The sequence below is a fragment of the Cinclus cinclus genome, chromosome 23, assembly GCF_963662255.1.
Source record: "Cinclus cinclus chromosome 23, bCinCin1.1, whole genome shotgun sequence".
NCBI classification, from domain to species: Eukaryota; Metazoa; Chordata; class Aves; order Passeriformes; family Cinclidae; genus Cinclus; species Cinclus cinclus.
In genome coordinates this window covers 3,230,111-3,248,436 of record NC_085068.1, presented here as the reverse complement: position 1 = coordinate 3,248,436, position 18,326 = coordinate 3,230,111, and the positions used below count along the sequence as shown (strand labels likewise).

General features: G+C 56.3%; 3 protein-coding genes across 4 annotated transcripts; all 3 read left to right on the top strand.

The window, feature by feature from the left end:
- Positions 1-1,770: 1,770 nt before the first annotated feature.
- On the top strand, positions 1,771-3,779 carry C1QA (complement C1q A chain). Its single transcript, XM_062507729.1, is given in 4 exon segments — positions 1,771-1,869; positions 1,872-1,881; positions 2,614-2,784; positions 2,914-3,779. Coding segments are annotated over 4 exon segments (843 nt in total). The 3' UTR covers positions 3,477-3,779.
- Positions 3,780-5,036: 1,257 nt separating this feature from the next.
- Positions 5,037-6,941, top strand: C1QC (complement C1q C chain). Of its 2 annotated transcripts, XM_062507661.1 has the most exons (3): positions 5,037-5,064; positions 5,692-5,883; positions 6,098-6,941. In XM_062507661.1, the coding sequence occupies exons 2-3, from the start codon at positions 5,703-5,705 to the stop codon at positions 6,649-6,651; spliced, it is 735 nt and encodes a 244-aa protein (XP_062363645.1). In that variant the 5' UTR covers positions 5,037-5,064; positions 5,692-5,702; the 3' UTR covers positions 6,652-6,941. The 2 variants fall into 2 exon arrangements, with proteins under 2 accessions (XP_062363645.1, XP_062363644.1); XM_062507660.1 differs by lacking the exon at positions 5,037-5,064 and having other exon boundaries at positions 5,685-5,883.
- Positions 6,942-8,056: 1,115 nt separating this feature from the next.
- Positions 8,057-10,429, top strand: C1QB (complement C1q B chain). Its single transcript, XM_062507688.1, has 3 exons — positions 8,057-8,112; positions 9,301-9,460; positions 9,763-10,429. The coding sequence occupies exons 2-3, from the start codon at positions 9,301-9,303 to the stop codon at positions 10,329-10,331; spliced, it is 729 nt and encodes a 242-aa protein (XP_062363672.1). The 5' UTR covers positions 8,057-8,112; the 3' UTR covers positions 10,332-10,429.
- The last annotated feature ends 7,897 nt before the right edge of the window (positions 10,430-18,326 follow it).

Here is an 18,326-nt window from a genome sequence, read left to right as displayed (position 1 = left end):
AGCTTCCAGGAGATGCTGGAAACCCACAGCCATCCCCTGTAAATCAGCACTGAAATGGGGTTAAAGGAACAGCAGAAGAGAAAGGACACAGAGCATGAGGACACAGCCATCAATCAATGCTGGATGAAATGATGGAGTGGTCTAATTTGGGCTGTATATTAAGAAAGGTCAATAGGACAGAAATACAATTACTGTCCAGAAACACTGTTGGCTAAATGTGGGTCCTTTCAAACTCACCTATCATCTTGTCTTGACATGGTTACAGGTTGGGTTGATGGGGGAACTCTGCTGATAAAATAAAATCACATTTCTTCTGGGCATCTGATTTATTATGGGGTTAAATTGTGATTAAAAATGTGTAATATATAGCATTAAGCAGGCATCTAGTCAATGAATTAAAGACCAACTCAGTGACAGATCTCTGTTGGCAAAGGTCTCTGGATTGAGTTTGGGCATTGCCTTCTTCAGCTGTTTGGGAAATGATGCAACACCTCCCTTGGGAATGCAGGAAGCAAAAGGCAGGGGGGATATGGGGTTTGTCAACCCCCCTTGATTTTGGAGTCACCCTAATCCCAGGTCTGCTTACTGCCCTCTTTCCTTGGATATCCTCCCCTGAGCCCCAGCTGCAGGTCAGGGCAGCTGCCACAGGATTCCTGAAAGGACACTCAAAGGGATAAGGATGAGAAGGCCCCTTCTCACCGCCCACTGTGTGCCCCATGGGGTGGCCTGGGTGCTCCCCAGGGTCCCAAGGATGTTCACCTGCTGGAGTCACTGTGGCATCTCCCATCCCTGATGTGATAGGGTTTGGGGACTGGTGGCATTTTGGGGCTGTTTTTTAGCAGAGCTGGATGTGCACCCCTGGAGTCATTCCCTGCACTCAGTGATAGGAGGTGCTGGTGTTTCACTTGGCAGGTCTCGAGGCCACACACAGCTCCTGGGGCTGCCCAGATCTGGTTGGTGCAAGGCACAGCTACCCAAAGAGCACTGAGAGCATCATCAGTGCCAGACACCCTCACCTTTTCCACTCTACTCCATGCACCAGGTCCCCAAAGCACTGAAGTGAGGGCAGCAGGAAGGAGATCATTGGCCCATGGACAATCCTGAGCTGGAAGAAATCCCCAGGGATCATCAGTGCCACTCCTGGCCATCAGAGACACCCCAACAATCCCATCCTGTGCTTTAGAACATTGGCTAAACACTCCTGGAGCTCTGGCAGCCTTGGGGCCATGATCATTCCCTGGGGAGCCTGGGCAGTGCCCAGCACCCTCTGGGGGAAGAATGTTTCCCTGATATCCAGCTAAAAGACTCAAGGCCCAGCTGAGCCACGCAGGCACTGATGATCCCTTTGCTGGATCCTGCTCCATCTGAGTGAAGTGCCAAGGTGGGCATCTGGAGGGGTCAGCACCCAGCAGCACCATGACAAATCTGGGTGCCAGTGACACTCTGCCCATCACCCCCAGCAGAAACCTCCAAGGGTTATCCTGGGCTGCCCTGAGCATCCCATGGGTGGCTGTGACACCTGGTACTCCCATCACCTGTCCCCTCCTGCCATCTCAGCAGCCTGTGGGCATCCTCCAGTCATGTTGCTTTGTGCCCAGTCACCGGCAGCCCCTGCTGCTGGGCATGCTGGGCACCCAGTGGCACTGCACTCTTACTGACCAAACTGCTTCCAGTAAAGCCAGAGTCAAGCGTGGAAAGGGGAACAAGTTTCTCTTAGAGAGAAAGTGAAACTCAACACATCCCTTCTCCAACCAGGCAAAACTACAGTGCATGCAAGTTCATCCTTCCCACCCCTTGCCTCTTCCTCCCTACTGCCAGAGAAGAGCTTCCAGAAAACAGAGCTGCTGCTCACACTGCTCTGTCTTCAGCCTTTGCACCAAGGTAAGTCACCACAAACACCTGGGGACACTCTCCTCTTCTGCCACCACTTACCAGTCCTTGCTCCCTGTCTTCCTTCATTCTTCACTTCCCACTCCACAAGGTTCAAAGTAGAAAAACAGAGAGAGGAGGACATGAGGGGTAGAGGAATCTGCAGGAATCTGTCCTTGCTCTGTGTGACTGTGGACATCACTGTGCTCTGCAGACTTGTCCCAAGCTGACAACCTCAGGTTTTGGGATAGGTCCATGTCCTCTCTCCCAGCTCTGAATGTTGGATGTTTGGATCCCATTTGCTGTTTTTCCCTGTTTATCACTGTCATGTGTCTTTGCATCCTTTCCTCCCTTTGTGCTCTCTATCCCATGGGACCGCTGCCCCACACAGCAGTGCTTCTCCCCCCAGACTGGAATAAACATCCTCTACAGGCATCTGACATGCCCATACCCATGCCCGGGACATGGAGGAAAGGGTTTATGCCATGCTCCATGTCCTGAGCTTTTCAATCCCAGAGCTCTGCCGAGGGCATGCTAGAGATTTTCAGTGACATCAGCGAGTTCAGATCACAAAGCCTCAAAACCCTTCCAGGAATTTATTTCCACCACTGCGTGTGGTGTGTGGTTATCCATGCCGGACAATCCAGTAGATCTGCGGGCACATCCGATGAGGGCACCTGCGTGTCTGTGACCAAGGTTTATCTGTGTGTTTGCCTCCATCCTCAATTCATCCCTGTGCTGTAGGAGGCAGGATGCAACTTGGATTCTTGCTGGCAGCCAGCACCCTGGCAGCAGTGCTGGGCATGGCCCTGCTGGAGGAGGGAGTGTGTAAGGCACCGGATGGCAAGAATGGTTCCCCCGGAGTCCCTGGCCGTGATGGGAGGCCAGGGCAGAAGGGTGACACGGGAGAGCCAGGTAAGAGGAAGCTGGGGATGTTGGTGAAAGAGGCCTGGGAGCCTCTTGGTAGGAGCATCCCAGGCTCTGGGAGCAGCTCAGGAGATGCCGGATGTGCGTGAACTCCTTCTCCTCCCCACTTCTCCCCAGGGAGAGCAGCGCCGAGCACGGGCACCAAGGGAGCCAAAGGGGATGCAGGCGAGCCAGGATTTCCTGGCCCCCCAGGCGTGTGGGGCCCACCTGGAAATCCCGGCCCTAGGGGGATGCCAGGGCTGCCAGGCCCACCAGGGGAGAAAGGCATAGCTGGTGATGTTTTGGAGCACCCGCGTCCTGCCTTCTCCGCCTCCAGGCTGTCCCCACCACGCACAGGCACCACGGTGGTGTTTGACAGGATCATCACCAACCAGGAGAACTCCTACAGCCCCCAGACTGGGAAGTTCACCTGCAGCATTCCCGGGCTCTACTACTTCACCTTCCAGGTGGTGTCCACTGGGGACCTGTGTCTGAGCATCACCAAGAACGGGCAGCGCGTGGTCGGCTTCTGCGACAACAACAGCCACGGCATCCTGCAGGTGAACTCGGGCAGCAGCGTGCTCAGCCTGGCTGTGGGTGACCAGGTGTCCCTGAGCACTGCCCAGGGCAGCTCCATTTACAGCGGCTCCGAGGTCGACAGCGTCTTCAGTGGGTTCCTGGTGTCCCCAGAGATGGCCTGAGGGATTCCCACGGCATCGTGGGGTGTCTGCCTGCCTGGCAGTTCCCCTCCGGGTGTGTGGGATGATTTAGTGCCACAGCACATGGGGAATGGTTCCAAACTGAGCATCCAGAAGTGTTCTGTGCTTCCACCAATGTCACAGCTGGCCAAGCTGTGGGTCACCACTGCAGCACTCAGCTCCACTCTGAGCCTGCCCACACTGTCCTGGAGGCTGTGGACTCTCATCCCTTTCTCCTCCTGGGCACTCAAGCTCCACTCCCAGGTGTCACCAGCTTTGGCTCTTTGCCCTTGAGTGGGAAATCACTGCCTGCCAATGCTTCTGCTCCACTAACAACTGCAAAACCTTTCTGGCACAGGGGGGCATCCTGTCACGACCTCTCCATCAGTATAAATAAAGGCTTCTTCTACCACAACTCCGTGAGTTTTCTTTTCTACTCATACATCTTCCCCACACCATCAGTATCCTAGACCCTTTCCCAAGCTGCCCAGGGGGGGAAGTGATTCCAGCTTGTCCTGGGTGCTGCAAAGGCACGACAGGAGGGAATGGAGTGTCCAATCAGAGCTGACACTTCCAGGCAGGAATAAGCAACATCTGGGACAGAGCTGTGTTTGTCCTTCTCTGCTGAGCTGTCCTGCAGGGGAAAACAAAGGCAGCAGATCCCGCACTTCACCCACATGGTCCCAAGCAGGCACCCAAACTCTCCCAGGAAGGCAGAAGGCAGCTGTGATCTTCTGGCATTACAGCAGGGAGGGACAGGGACATTGGGACACTCCTGGGGTTCTGGGGTGATGGTAGTGGAGCTGCGAGGGTCTTGGGGTCACATGAAAGGGAGGAACAGCAGGCTGGGCTGGTCAGGGAGCATCAGACGCCATACCCTGGGACTGCTCCTCAGGACAGCTGCTCCACAAACACTGGGCACTCAAATATCCCCATTCCTGGAGCAGTGAGGAGAAGGCTGGGTCACCTCCACCTCCTCCTGTTGTGAGGAGCAACACCCCAGTGAGGGATCTTGGGGCCTCACCGAAGAACTTGGTGGGGCATGGGGAAAAGTGCAGATCAGAAATTCTCAAAGGGAAACACTTTCCAGTCCTATTTAGGGGTGCAGCATCTTCCATCAAAGCCAGGCAGGGACCTTGCAGCAGCCCTTCAGTGCCACAGGCATCTCCAGCCCACTGGAAGTGGCCTGAGGCTCTGTTCTCAAGCTGCTCTTCTGCTCAGAAACAAGGGAGGTAAGAGGGAAAGCAGGGGATTTGGGGCGGGCTATTCCCTGCAGAGACCTGGAGGTTGTGCCACATCTCTTTAAGCTGTGTCCCACCTCTGTCCTTGCAGCCCTTCCTGTTGCAGTGGCACCAGTACAGGTTTTGCTGGACAGCCAAGAACATGCTGGCTCGACAGAAACCACCAGGCAGGAGGATGTGAAATTTGGGTGGGAGCAGCTGGCGTTCTGTGTTCCCAAGGGCCCTCTACCCTTCCCTAACTCTGACTTCCTCCACAGGGTGTGAGGGAGCCGCGCCCGGCGCGCTGTTCTGCCAGGGACTGCACACCCAGCAGGGTCAGCACAGACTTCCCTGCCTGGTCCCCACCTGAGGTAAGAGTGCTGCAGGCTCCCTGTCTTTAGGGTGGGAATGGGGGTCCAGCAGCATGGCACACTGCTGGAGAGGGGAGACTATGAGAGGAGGACGTGGATGAGAGAGGAGGAGGAGGAGGAGAGGAAGGAGACAGAGGCATTGAGGGGCTGTGCACGTGTGATGGTGACTGGATGCACCAGCTGATGGAAGGATTGATCCTGCTGGACAGAGCCAGGACAGTCAGGCTGCTGCTGGAGGAGGAGGGAGATCAGCTGTGTGCAGGGAGCTCCAGCCTCATGCAGCAGGGTGACAGTCTGCATGGTGTGTGCATCTCCAGGGTTTGGGGACTCTGGACTCAGAGGGCTTGGGGCTGGCCATGGACACCTCAGACCTCGTAGCTCCATCCAGGCTGAAAGTCCATCTCACTCTGTGCCATCAGGGGCTGCCCTGGGGTTGGAGGTGAGCCTGGGGTCCGTCTCCACACATCCAGCTCCCCACTGTCCTGCAGTGTGTATAGGTGGGATGTTGAGGACACTCCCATGGCATCCAGGTGTTCCTGGTACATCCAGTCTCCTTTTCTCCATGTCCTGCAAGCCACCCTGCCGTGGCCCCTCACTCCAGTACTTTTCTTTCTTTTTCCATGCTAGAGAACACCAAAATGGAGAAGATATTCTGGGTGCAGTTCTATCTGGCCCTCACCCTCCTCTTCCTGAACCTGGGCTCTGCTGTGGCTGTAGAAAACCCTCCCAGCTGCTATGGAACTCCAGGGCTGCCAGGCATGCCAGGTCTGCCAGGCAGGGATGGCCGGGATGGGCTGAAGGGAGCCAAAGGGGAGCCAGGTGAGTGAGCAAGGAGGGAAAACACATGGGCTCTTGCAGGGGGCACTGAGTCCTCCACGGCTGCTCTGCCTTGGCTTGCAGGATGTGGAGAACATCCTCTGTGGTCAGGTGGAAGAGGCAGCAGCACTCTCCTGACCAAGTAAAGGGGCTAGAGAAGCCTCTCCCCATATCCTGCCATTGATACTGACTCCCTTTCACCCCCACCACCCCACAGGTATCCCAGCTTCTACACAGCTGGGGCCCAAGGGCATGAAAGGGGAACCAGGCCCCCCCGGCTATCAAGGCAAGCCTGGCCCTATTGGGGTCCCTGGAGCAATGGGAAGCCCTGGGGTTCCAGGTGATGCTGGACCCCCAGGACTGCCAGGCAGCTTCAAGCAGAAGCAGCAGTCAGCATTCTCAGTGACGAGGCAGACCAGCCAGTACCCCTTGAAGAACGTCCCCGTGGTTTTTAACCATGTCATCACCAACACCAACCACGACTACGACACCACCACGGGCAAGTTCACCTGCAGGCTCCCTGGGGTCTACTACTTCGTCTTCCACAGCTCCCACACAGCCAACCTCTGTGTCATCCTGCACAAAAACCAGAGGAAGATGGCCAGCTTCTGCGACCACAAGACCAACAGCATGCAGGTCAGCTCGGGGGGGACGCTGCTGCACCTGGCTGCTGCGGACGAGGTCTGGCTGGGAGTCAATGACTACAATGCCATGGTGGGCATTGCCAACTCTGACAGCATCTTCTCAGGGTTCCTGCTCTTCCCAGACTAGAGCATCAGCAGAGCTCACCCCAGCACCCTGATCCTACCTGTCCTGAACACGCTGCTAGTTGCTGGGCTCTTCCTGATGCTCCCAGTTTCTCTGCAGGGAGGGCATAAATCCCAGCAGCCCGACCCATGCCCTTGGTCTGGGGGCTGAGCACCAACAGCTGCTGCACAGGGGGAACAGGCACATCTGGATGCATCTGCACCCAGAGTGATGGTGCTGAGCTCCTGGTCCTGCTGGCAGTGCCACGTGCATCCCCCCTGCTAACCCCACGTTACCTCAGAGGTCTCTCTGTGTTTTTCCCCTCCTTGCCTGGACTGCCTCAGATTCAGCCAGGTGTCCTGGTACAGGCTGTAGAAATCCCTTTGCCATGACCTGGCTGTTGAAAGTGTCAATAAAACCTTCCCCAGTGCATCTGGTGTATGTAGTGTGCTGTTTCCTTCGTGTCCTCCCTCTCTGTGGTGTGCACACATGTGCATGTGCCATGTGGTTATCTGTGTGACATCAGCATGTCCCCAAGCCTCGCTGGCATCAGAGACCATCACACTCCATCCACACCCAGCTTTGTACAGGGGCTGGGACCCCTGGCTGCTGCAGGAACAGAATGGCTCCCATGTCCCCACACAGTCCTTATCAAGAGGGCACCAAGACTCCTCCAAGCAGGGTCCTGATACTCCCTTACCCTCCAAAGCTTCACAGGGACACAAACCACAAAGGAAACCCCAACACCATGGCTGGGACATCCCTGGGTTCTCTACCAGGATGGGGCAGGGGAAGCACTCTGGCTTTCCCGAGCCAGACCAAAGAAACTCGTGGTTGTGGAGGCTGCAGAGCCCACCAAAACCCAAAAGGGATTTCTCCTGGTGTCACACATTGCAGGGTGGAACAGGCAGTCACCTCTCTGAACATGCTACGCTTCACCTCCACAAGGTAATAGCCAAAGCAGGACTGGGAATGTTTTTCCCACAGGGTAAAGTCATTTCCCACGCACCATATTTAGGAGAGTCAGGGGCATGGACTGAAGGTGATGGATGCTGACACCCTGCAGCATCCCCTGGGCCTGCAGAGCTGGAAGCATGCAGAGCAGCCTGAGGGGTGCTGGCTGAGTGCATGCAGATGTCTGCAGCTCTGATGGGTTACCCTAAACTCATCTGGAGCTCCCAGCAGCATTCCCCATAGCAAGCACCCCTGAGCAGGACCCAGGGACCTTGCAGGGCAGAGCTGTGGCTGCAGAGGCTCGGGGTGTGATTTGGGGATGGCTTGTTCTGCTCAGCTGACAACAGCATTCATGGAGGATCTGAAACTGCCACGAGAAAGGAGAGGAGCTAAAGATAAAAAGGGGATGTGTCCCAGATCCTTTCACAATAACCCCTTGCAGCAAACTTCTGCTTCTCCTCATGGGCATTTCTGAGCAGGACGCTGGGGTGTCCTGCTCCATCTCCCCACCTGATCCACAAGGAGCTCAAGGTAAGAGCCAGACTGAGCCCAAGGCTCCCCTTGCAGGAAGGAGCACATAGAGAACCCAGCTCTGGCAGGGTGGCAGTCACCTGTATTGCTGGCACTTCCCTGTGGTCTGGGGCAGAAAAGAAACGGGGGGTGGAGGTGCTGGGCTGGGGGTGGTGGAGGTCCCTAATGGGATCCTGACCCCTCCTGCTCCACCTGGAAGAAGGAAAACATAAAAGTAGAGATGGCAGTGTTCCAGAAGGTTGATCAGGGACTGAAAGGTGCATCAGTCTGAAAGGTTCCCTGGGGGTGCTCTCCTGCCCTGAGAAGCTCTTGTCTTCTAATGGCCCTGGGCTGGGAGCCTGTGGATCAGTCCTTGTGCCTGCCACATCCAAAGAAAAACAGCTATGGCTGGAGGATCCAACTCACCAACCTTTTGTTCTGCTGGCACCAGAGTTTCAGCACTGGGAAAATCCACCTGAGGTTGGAAAATCCAGCCTGGACTTGTGGCTGGGATGCTGTGATGTCCAGATACAGCCCCCATATACCTGGTGCATGTCCCATACCAGGATCTGGGGAAGGAGCTGGGCAGGGAGGGCAGGAGGAAGCTAAGAGCCCAGGGATGGAAACCCAGAAAACTGTCCTAGTAAGGCTTGTTAGATACAGAAATGCCTCTGGGATTGAGCAGCTCTGTGACAGGACACAAGGGGAAGCTGTGGGATGGAGGAGGGAGGTTTGGGAGCTCATCATCATCTTCAAGGACTAGTGCTGTCCCTCAGATGTGCTGGTAGAAGGCAAGGCCCATTCCCCTGCAGATGACAGAACTGCTCTGGTTGGGTTAGGACTTTACCCTGCAAGTGTGGTCCTGAGATGAGATGGAGAATTTCTCCTGCAAGGGAGCAGCATGGCCACGTTGGACATCAGATCTCTGAGATAACCTGTCCCAAATATTCAGGTGGCTGAAGCTGTGGGCACTTGTAAACTGAGGATTTAAGAGTGATGAGAGGCTGACAAGTCCTGCCTTGCCCAAGGGTTCTGGTCCTTTGCTCCAGGGCCAGCAGGAGTGTGGATTTGGCTCTGCAGTAGGATGTTCTCCCTCCCTGATGGTGTTACCCAGACTTGTTTACAGTCACCATCTTTCAGAGCAGCTCAGAGTGCCTTCCCCAGCCATCACCCAGGAGAGCCCCCTGACACCGTTCCATGCTCCCACAGATGGGGACCCTGTGGGCCATGCTGATCTGCCTGGCTGGAGGGCAGCTTGCCAGTGCCACACTCTGCAGGACCTATGGCACCATCCCAGGCATCCCAGGATTACCAGGACAGCCTGGCAGTGATGGCAGGGATGGAGAGAATGGCCCAAAGGGTGAACAAGGTAAGGAAGAGGCTGCAGGCAGGTAAAACATTGTCTTGTGAATGGCAAAAGCAGGGAAAGACAGTGCCAGGCACAAGGTCCTGGGAAAGCAACCCATCTCCACCAGTTCTTTGGGGTCTTGTCAGGTGGGGATGATGGAGCACCCCAAGGAACCTGGGAAGAAGCAAGGTGTGTCACACCTGCCTGTTGGGCAGGGGTCTCCACTGACCCACACCCAGCACAGGTTTCCTTGCTCCTGCTTCCTCTCGGCAGAGAAATATGGCTCAGCTGCGACCACAATGACTCTTCCTCCTCTTTCCTAGGACCCCCTGGCCAGGGTGGAGCAGAGAGAGGGGAGAAGGGAGACCCAGGACCACTGGGACCACCTGGGAAGGTCGGTCCCATTGGCGAGCCAGGTCCGGTGGGCATGCGAGGGGACTGGGGAATGCCTGGCCCCATGGGAGAACCTGGTGACTACAAGGTCACCTTCACATCAGCGTTCTCGGCTGCCAGGAGCATCAGCTCCTACCCCCGCCGGGATCAGCCCATCCGCTTCGACCGCGTCATCACCAACGAGAACGGGCACTACGAGAACCGCTACGGCCGCTTCACCTGCCGCGTGCCCGGCACCTACTACTTCACCTACCACGTCACCTCCCGGGGCAACCTGTGCCTCAACATCAAAAAGGGCCGAGTTTCCAGCAGGGGTGACAAGGTGGTGACCTTCTGTGACTTTGTGCACAGCAGTTTCCAGGTCACCACGGGCGGTGTGGTCCTCAAGATGGCCATGAACGAGTCTGTCTGGCTGGAGCCAACGGAGAAGAACTCCTTGGTGGGGCTGGAAGGGTCTGACAGCATCTTCTCCGGCTTCCTCATCTTCCCTGAGGCTTAGCCCACCGTGGAGCTGTGTCTGTGGCCAACCTCTGCATCCCTGCAGAGCTGAGGACTACCCTGGAAACTCTTTGCTCCCAAATTGGTGCTTCAGGCACACTGTTGCCATTCTTTCACAATAAATGACAGCTCTTGGCACTATTGGTCCCTTTCTGAATAGGATTTTGCCTTGGCCTCCTAAATAATTTTTGCATAACCAGGGTACTGACTCTTGCCCCCTTGGGTGCAGCCCAGGCTCATTAGTATCTCATTGCTGCTGAGCAGAGCCACACAAGTCATGCAGCTCCTGCTGCAGATCAAGCTGAGTATCTCCGTTCAGAGCCACCCAAAGGGTCCCAGCCCAGTGTTGGGAAAACATGACAAGCAGCTCAGCCTTCAGCAGGGAGCAGGACAAACACACAGTGGGAAAAGGTCACTGGGTACTGGGGAGATGCTGGAGATGGTACTGTACTGGAGAGTCCTGACAGTGGCAGGATCTGGGGACACCAACCTCTCTTAGACTTTTTTTTGGGAGTGGTGGTGACAGAAATACCCACAGAAGATTGTCAAAGCTTGTGACAAGGCAAGGCAGGTGAGTGTGGGCCAAGCAAGGGGATGCAATGATGGGGGTGGTGTGGAGGACACCCCCAGTACAGCCTCCGAAGCCCAGCACAGAACCCACACGTTCTGGAGCACAGCCAAGCCCTCTCAGCCTGTTCCTTATCAATAGCAGAGCTGTGGACCCAGGAATGTGCAGATGAATTAAAGCTGAGGACCCCAGGGACATTCCTGGGTGTGTCGCCTGCAGCCCCCCGCCCGTCCTGTGGGGGTGGACACGGGACATTCAGGAATTTTTGTGGGAGTCTGGGGTTTGAAAAGGTCTGGATAAAAGGGATGCTCATAAAAGGTCTTGGGGAGGTGAGTGTGATATGGGCAGGATTTAATGGAGCATCACCCCTGAGCTCCCCAGGTTTGCTCGTGCGCCCAGGCCCCCCAGCTCTGGGCTGCTCAGGTGTCCCCTCCCCAGCGCAGGACAGTGACGGAGGCTGCTGTCCCCCGCTCGGAGGCTCCTGTCCAGGGCGATTTGCCGGCAGGTGGCACTGGAGACTGGCTCAGCCCTCGCCTGGAAGCAGCAGCATCCTCATCCTCATCCTCATCCTCATCCTCATCCTCACCCCAACTCCACCGGCTGGGCGGGCACAGCTCGGGGGGACGGGCAGCACGGGGGGCTCAGCTGTGCCCACAAGGTCTGGGAAGAGGCAGCGGGCAGGATTAGCCCGGTTCCTATCTCCTCCTCCTCCTCACCACCTCGGTCGGAGTTTTATCCTTCCTACAGCAAAATCTGTGGCTTCTGTGCCCCGGGCTGCAGCCACCCGTGTCCCCAGACTCTGCTGCTCTCAGAATCTCTGAGCAGAGGGTTTGGGTGTCACATTCTGAAGTTCCCCCCTACTGGAGCATGGGATGGTCCTTACAGTGCAGCCACCAAACCCATGGTGTTTCACAGCTGGAGATGCAGCATCACAAATAAAACTGAGCTGGCCAAGGCAGGTGGAGGAAGAGTAGGTGTTTGACCTGCTTTTGACCCAAAAGAGGGCTGGTAGCATACACTGCCTGAGCCTCCTACCCTCGGCAGGTAGGAGACACCAAACCAATGAGCAGAGATACACTGGAGGTCAGGGCAACCATTCCAAGAGTCCTGGAGGCTGGAAAATGAGCTGGCAAAAGCTCACTGATATTTAATGGAGACAAATGCAGAGTCCTTCTTCTGGCATGGGGCAGCCCCATGTCAGAGGACAGGCACTGGCAGCAGAAAGCTCTGCAGGAAGGGACCCAGGATGTCGTTGGACACCAAGGTTAAGCTTTCTACCTTTCCAGGAATGGATATAATAATTTTTGGATTTTTTAAGAGGTGTAAAGGAATAAAGCTGGTGTTATTTTTTTAAATAGATATCTGACCAGTACAAGCCAAAAAGGTTCTGGGGGCTTGGCTGTGCCTGGGGAAAGTCAGAGGGAAGTGCAGGAACCAGCAGCTGTAAGTGTAGCTGGGAAGCAGAGGTACAGAGGGAACTGCTTCCCAAAGGTGCAGAGGGAATCGCTGCCCAGAGGTGCAGGCCACCAGATGTTGAGCAGATGCTGAAGCTGGGGCAGGAGGTGCTTCAAGGTGACTGCAGGAGTTTTAGGGATGTCAGTGTTTTGCCAAGAAACCGTGAGGTGCTTTGGTCTGTCGGTGTTGGAGGCCACTTGAGCAGGACAGGGAGGAACCAGGAGCACAGCTATGACCAAAGACACCAACAGAGCTGTCAGGGAGTTAAAATAAAATCTTCCTGCTCCCAGGCACAGAGCAATAGGGACCAGGAAGAAGATCACATGGAGGTTTCTCCTGCATCATCTAACTGGGGATTTGGAGGTTTTGTCTGTGCCAAAGCTCCAGTCTTGGCATAAGCAGGACTCTGGCAGGATCTGATGTGGTGGGAAATGGGTGTGCCTGTCAGTATTCATGGGAATGAAGCTGAGCTGGAGGAATCAAAACATGACCATGCTGTTAGTGAGATGGTGCCAGGGATGGATGTCAGTGCCATGGTCTGGTCTAACAGCACCAGCAAACACCATGGAGCTTGCAGAGGTGTTGGTTTGTTTGCACTAAGCCCAGTTATAACCAAGCCTTATAACTAAGCTTGTTATAACCAAGAAAGAGCCCTTCCTAAATCATCCTTGTTTGGTCTTGGTTCTTGCTGGCAGCACAAGCCACAGCCAGGCTGCCCAGCAGGGCCCCCTGGACCAGCTTCCCATGCCAGCCCCTCCGAACAGCTCTTGTCCCACAGAGCTCATGATGCTGCTCCTCAGTGCAGGGAGGCTTTTCCCTTGGCACCAGCTTCCTCCTAAACAGCCCACGAGCATTTCCTTCCCTTCACCCTCCCAGTTCTGAGCCACAGTTGCTGCTGCCAGGCTGTCTCCTCTGTCCTTAGGCCAGGTTGTGGAGTGAAATACTGGGGCATTTTTTGGTGTTCTTCCTTCCCTCCCCTTCTCCAAACCACAATATCAAGCAGGAGCCATATGAGAATCCCTGCATGGGTTCAGTGCTGTGCCAAGGTGCTGGAATGCTCTGGACAGAAGCATTACCGGGACAGGGCACTGGGTTGTGCTTGCTGGGATGTCACAGGCATCACAAGGCACACAGCAGCAAATCACAGCTTTGGTGGATACTGAGGTCACACACGGTGGCTTCATTGTCAACAGGGCACGAGCTCCATGCATGGATCCCCTGGGTGCAGTGGTTTCACTGGAGGGTGATCCCAGCCCCAGGGAGACTCCTGTGGAGTTTGGCACAGCAGAAACCATTCTGGGACAGGGAAGGGAGTTCAGACATCAGCTCCAAACCCAAATCTCACTTCAGGGCTGCTGTTAAGTTTGTTCCCCCCATCCTCATCCAGGCTTGCTTTTGAATTTGAGTGAGAAGAAGCAATTGCTTCTTTTGCCCGGATCAACACAGCCCGGCTTTTCTCCCACAGAGGTGTGCAGGGAATTCCTGCTTTTCCTGGCCCTCTGCAGGGACCGGGAGCCCGGAGGCTCTGCACTGGCTGGCCACCAAGGAGTTAAATCCCAGCCCTTTTTATTTCTGCTCTGCCTCCTTATGAGGAACAGCCTTCGCGGGGCTGCAGAAAGGCTCTTTCTTTCCCCAGCAGATCTCTGGGAATGAAAAGTCTGTGTTCCAGATATTAAATTACTCATAAAATAGTTGGCGTGTCCCCGAGGCGGCTCCGCACCCCCAGCCCCCGCCGCCCCTCTGACGGGCTGCTGATGTGCATCTGCATGTCACCTCCCGCTACAAGGTCAATCTCTCCGATTTAAAGCGGCAACGTTGGAAAGCAAACCAGATTTCAGTCGGAATTAGCTTCAAACGGAGCATTCAGGGGAGTCCATTTGAGCGCTGGGAGGGGAGCGCAGGAGAGGAGAGACCACAGAACCGGGGTGGGGGCGATCCTGCGGCTGCAGCCCCCTTGGTGCGGAACCTCACGCAGCCCGGGCTCCATCGAGGGGCTGGGATGTTCCCAGGGCTGGACCAGGGGGGTAGAGATGCTCCCGGGGCTGGATACGGAGGCGTGAGGAGACTGCCCGGGATGATCCCCGGGAATGCTGCCTGGGGATGATTCCCGGGAATGCTGCCTGGGGATGATCCCCGGGAATGCTGCCTGGGGATTATTCCCCGGGAATGTTCCCTGGGAATGATTCCCGGGAATGTTCCCTGGGGATGATCCCCGGGAATGCTGCCTGGGGATGATTCCCGGGAATGCTGCCTGGGGATGATCCCCGGGAATGCTGCCTGGGGATGATCCCCGGGAATGCTGCCTGGGGATTATTCCCCGGGAATGCTGCCTGGGGATTATTCCCCGGGAATGCTCCCTGGGAATGATCCCCGGGAATGCTGCCTGGGGATGATCCCCGGGAATGCTGCCTAGGGATTATTCCCCTGGAATGCTGCCTGGGGTTGATCCCCTGGAATGCTGCCTGGGGATGTTCCCCTGGAATTCTCCCTGGGGATGATTCCCGGGAATGCTGCCCGGGGATGCTGCCGGGAATTCCTAATTCTGCGAAGACGGATGGATACGGGCGGGGGCGGGAGGAAGGGCTCAGTCCCCGCTTTCGCAGCTTTGGCACCCTCGGCCGGAGCCCCTGGGTGTCGGGGAGCCCTCCCCCTCTTCCCCCGGCCATCCCCCTGGTCCCCAGGACCTGCGCGGTCACCGGTGACCTACAATCGGGCGCGGGTGCGAGGCGGGGCCGAGGTTTCCATGGGGATGTGCGGGATAAGAAGCCTGGCCTGCTTCAGCTCCAGGCACAGGTCGCCTGGACGTCGGGGCTCGGCTCCTTCCGCTCCGCTTCCCGCTGCCTCCCTCCCTCCTGCGACATCGCCCCGGTGCCGCCCCGGAGGGAGGGATGCGGGAGGGGATGCGGGAGGGGTGCGGGACGGACGGGTGGGATGCACGGCCTGGCTCCTTGCATGTGCTTAACCCTTTGAGGGATGCACCGCAATGAACTCAGGTTTGTCCTCCACCCACTGAGACCAGGAGCTATGCGGGATGCTCTGCTGCGCTGAGGATCCTCTGTCATTCTGGGAATGCTCTGCCGTGATGGGCATGCTTTGTCATGGTGGGCATCCTCTGCTGTCATGCAGGACCGGACTCTTGCAAAATCCCCCAACCAACGCTGGAGTTGTGACAATGCACGTCAGGGAGAGCATCGCACAGCGCTGCTCTCCTCTCCAGAGGTTCTCTCCAATAAAAAGGAAAGGAAAACGTTTTTTGCCTCCCACTACAGGCTGCTGGCAGTATCCGGGGACAAATCAGTGTCTGGGGACAAATCACTGACACACCCACACCCTCACCCGGATGCCTCAGTTTCCCTGCAGGGGAACAGCCCTGCTCTGTTCCATACCCCGTCCTGTGTCCTGTCTGCCTCGCTGGAGCCGTGTGTGGGTTTCAGCCCCCGGTTTGCTGTACAGGCTGAGGCTGAGGATCCCCAGCCCCATCCCATCACAAATGGATCTGTGTGCTTCACACAAGGTGGGCTGGAGGCTCACACGAATAATCGCACAGGGCACGGGCACCAACACAAAACACACAGCCACCATGCAGAGCACACACAGCACACTCCCTTCAGTCAGGGCCAGAGCCATGCACAGGTTGGGCAGGCAGTACCGGGGTGGAAGAGGCCAGGATTGCACTCAACAGCCTCACTCTACCCTAAAATCTTGCATTTGCATACAGACAGAATAAAAAATCAAGTAAGGTAGCTTGAAACCCATGACACAGCAAGAGGTTTCCTTAAGCAGTTTTCATCCTCCAGCTGAAGAGCACCCTCCAGCCAATGTGCTGGGTTTAGCTGCACATCTGGCTGCTCACAGTGTGGCACAGGCTCTGGGCACATGCTGTGACAGTCCATGGAGGTTACAGCTGCTCTTCCTCCGTGCAGGGCCACCAAAGCCACCTCCTGCATCCATATTTCTGGTTTCTTTGTTCTGTTTTCAGTGTGGTCCTGAAGTTCTCACTCCCTCATGCATCCTCAGGTGCATCCTTCCTGCATGCCCTGTGTGCCAAGTCAGAGAATCACCAGATGGTTTGGGTTGCAGGAGAACTTGTTACATCCCCTGTCATGGGCAGGGACACCTTCTGCCAGACCCGGCTGCTCCAAGCCCCATCCAACCCAGCCTTGGACACTCCCAGGGATGGGACAGCCACAGCTTCTCTGGGTACCCTGTGCCAGGGAAGCCAAGGTGATCTGCTGCAGAAGAGGCTGTACAAGAGAGGATTTAGGCTCCATGTTCTGTTTTGGCTTGGGACAAAATCCATCAGCAGTTCATGATCCAGCAGTGTGGGTACTCTGGTGTGCAGTGAGCCATAAGAAATGGCTCTGAAATGCTGTAGTAGAGACATCAATGACCAACCTCTCCAGTGTGTGCTCTCCAGAGGGGATTTTGCAGTGTCTGGTGAGGTATGGAAGCTCTTCCTGACTTCTTAACACGCTTTGGTTAAACACTGAGCAGCCCAGGCTGTTATTTAGCCTTGACTACCCTATCACCCCCCTGTCAGGACCACCATAGGTCCCAGGGGCCACCTTAGATGGGGTGAGATGCCCCGTGAGCATCCCTGGAGCCATATTCTGTACTTCAGGGTCACTGCCTGTGGCTGCTGCGAGCACTCTGCCTGCCCTGGAAGTATTCCCAGACCTTCCCTGTGTGTCACATACCTCCCTCTGAGCAGCTGGCAGCACACATGGGGACGTGTTGGAGCATAAACCCAGAGAGGACAAGATGGGTGTGCTGCTGTGTGCCTCCATTTCCAGCCCAGACATCTGCTCCAGGGCCCCTGAAAATGCCAGACGAGGCGCAGTGAGCAGTTTCAGGGTGGGCTGGTTGACATCTCGGGGCTGCCGAGGCTGTTTTGCAGCTTGTTTGTGCTTCCCTCTTCACTGGGGGCTGTCTGCTGCCATACAAAGGGCAAAATGCCGCAGCGGGAGGTGCGGCGTTCAAGCCAGGAAAACCCAGCCGACGTTTTCCTCTTTCCCCGGCTTTACCACTAGATGTCATTGGAAAAGCAGCATTGCTCATCTCTCCGAGATGGGATTTGGGGGGAGTAGCAGGTCCTTCACCCACTACTGGACACGAAGCATCCCCCCAGCCTCCTCCTCCCGTGGCTTTGTCTGTCTGCAGAGCCTTTGGGGAAAAAAAAAAAAAAAAAAAAAAAAAAAAAAAAAAAAAAAAAAAACACAACACCACCACATCGCCAGGGATTCAGGGTTCAATGGACATTGAAATGCAACTGAAACCTTTTTTCCCAGCGCCTGGCTAAGCCGCCCGCTCGGACCTTCCCAGGAGGGAGCCGCACGTCAGCGGCTCTCAAACGGGAGACGCTGTCACAGCGAGACCCGCGGCACCTACAGCAATATGGTCCTCTCAAACAAGTCGGACAAACAAGGCCTTTATAGGCACTTTCTTTTCTTCTGGAGTGGAAGAGAGAGGAGCCGGGGGAGAACTCGGGGGGCGTCCCACCGCAGTGGAGCAGCACACAAAGGCTCGCAATGAAAGGGGCACCAGCAAATCCTCTTAGGGGCTTCACTGTGTGCACATTCATATCCCGGCCCCATCTGCCGGGGGGATCCCCGGGAGCGAGGGGGGAGCGGGGCTCTCCCTGCCCCGCGCCGCCAAAGCAAGCAAAGCGCATTCAGGGAGGGAGAAAGGGATGAAAAGGAAGAAAGGACGAGCCATGGCCGTGCAGAGGAGGGAGAAAATGCAGCTCTGCCGGGGACGGGGCTGGCTTATGGGGGAGGGAGCACAGGGCTGGTGGGGGCTGTGGGACTGCTGAGCCCCCCTGGGTCCCCAGGGATGAGATGGGAGGAAGGTGGGCAAGGAGAGAGCCTGGTGCCTCTGGGCAGGGGAGCCACGGGCACCCTGGGCACGGCGGAACACCTTTCACGGAGGTTCCCTCACCAGTGGAGACCTGCTGGGAGCTGGTGGGGCTGCAGG

Bases quoted from the DNA above. Each gene is read 5' to 3' on its own strand.
- C1QB (XM_062507688.1), top strand. From the start codon at position 9,301: ATGGGGACCCTGTGGGCCATGCTGATCTGCCTGGCTGGAGGGCAGCTT. The intron at 9,461-9,762 runs GTAAGGAAGAGG...CCTCTTTCCTAG, and splicing joins TGGCCCAAAGGGTGAACAAG to GACCCCCTGGCCAGGGTGGA.
- C1QC (XM_062507660.1), top strand. From the start codon at position 5,685: ATGCTAGAGAACACCAAAATGGAGAAGATATTCTGGGTGCAGTTCTAT. The intron at 5,884-6,097 runs GTGAGTGAGCAA...ACCACCCCACAG, and splicing joins GGGAGCCAAAGGGGAGCCAG to GTATCCCAGCTTCTACACAG.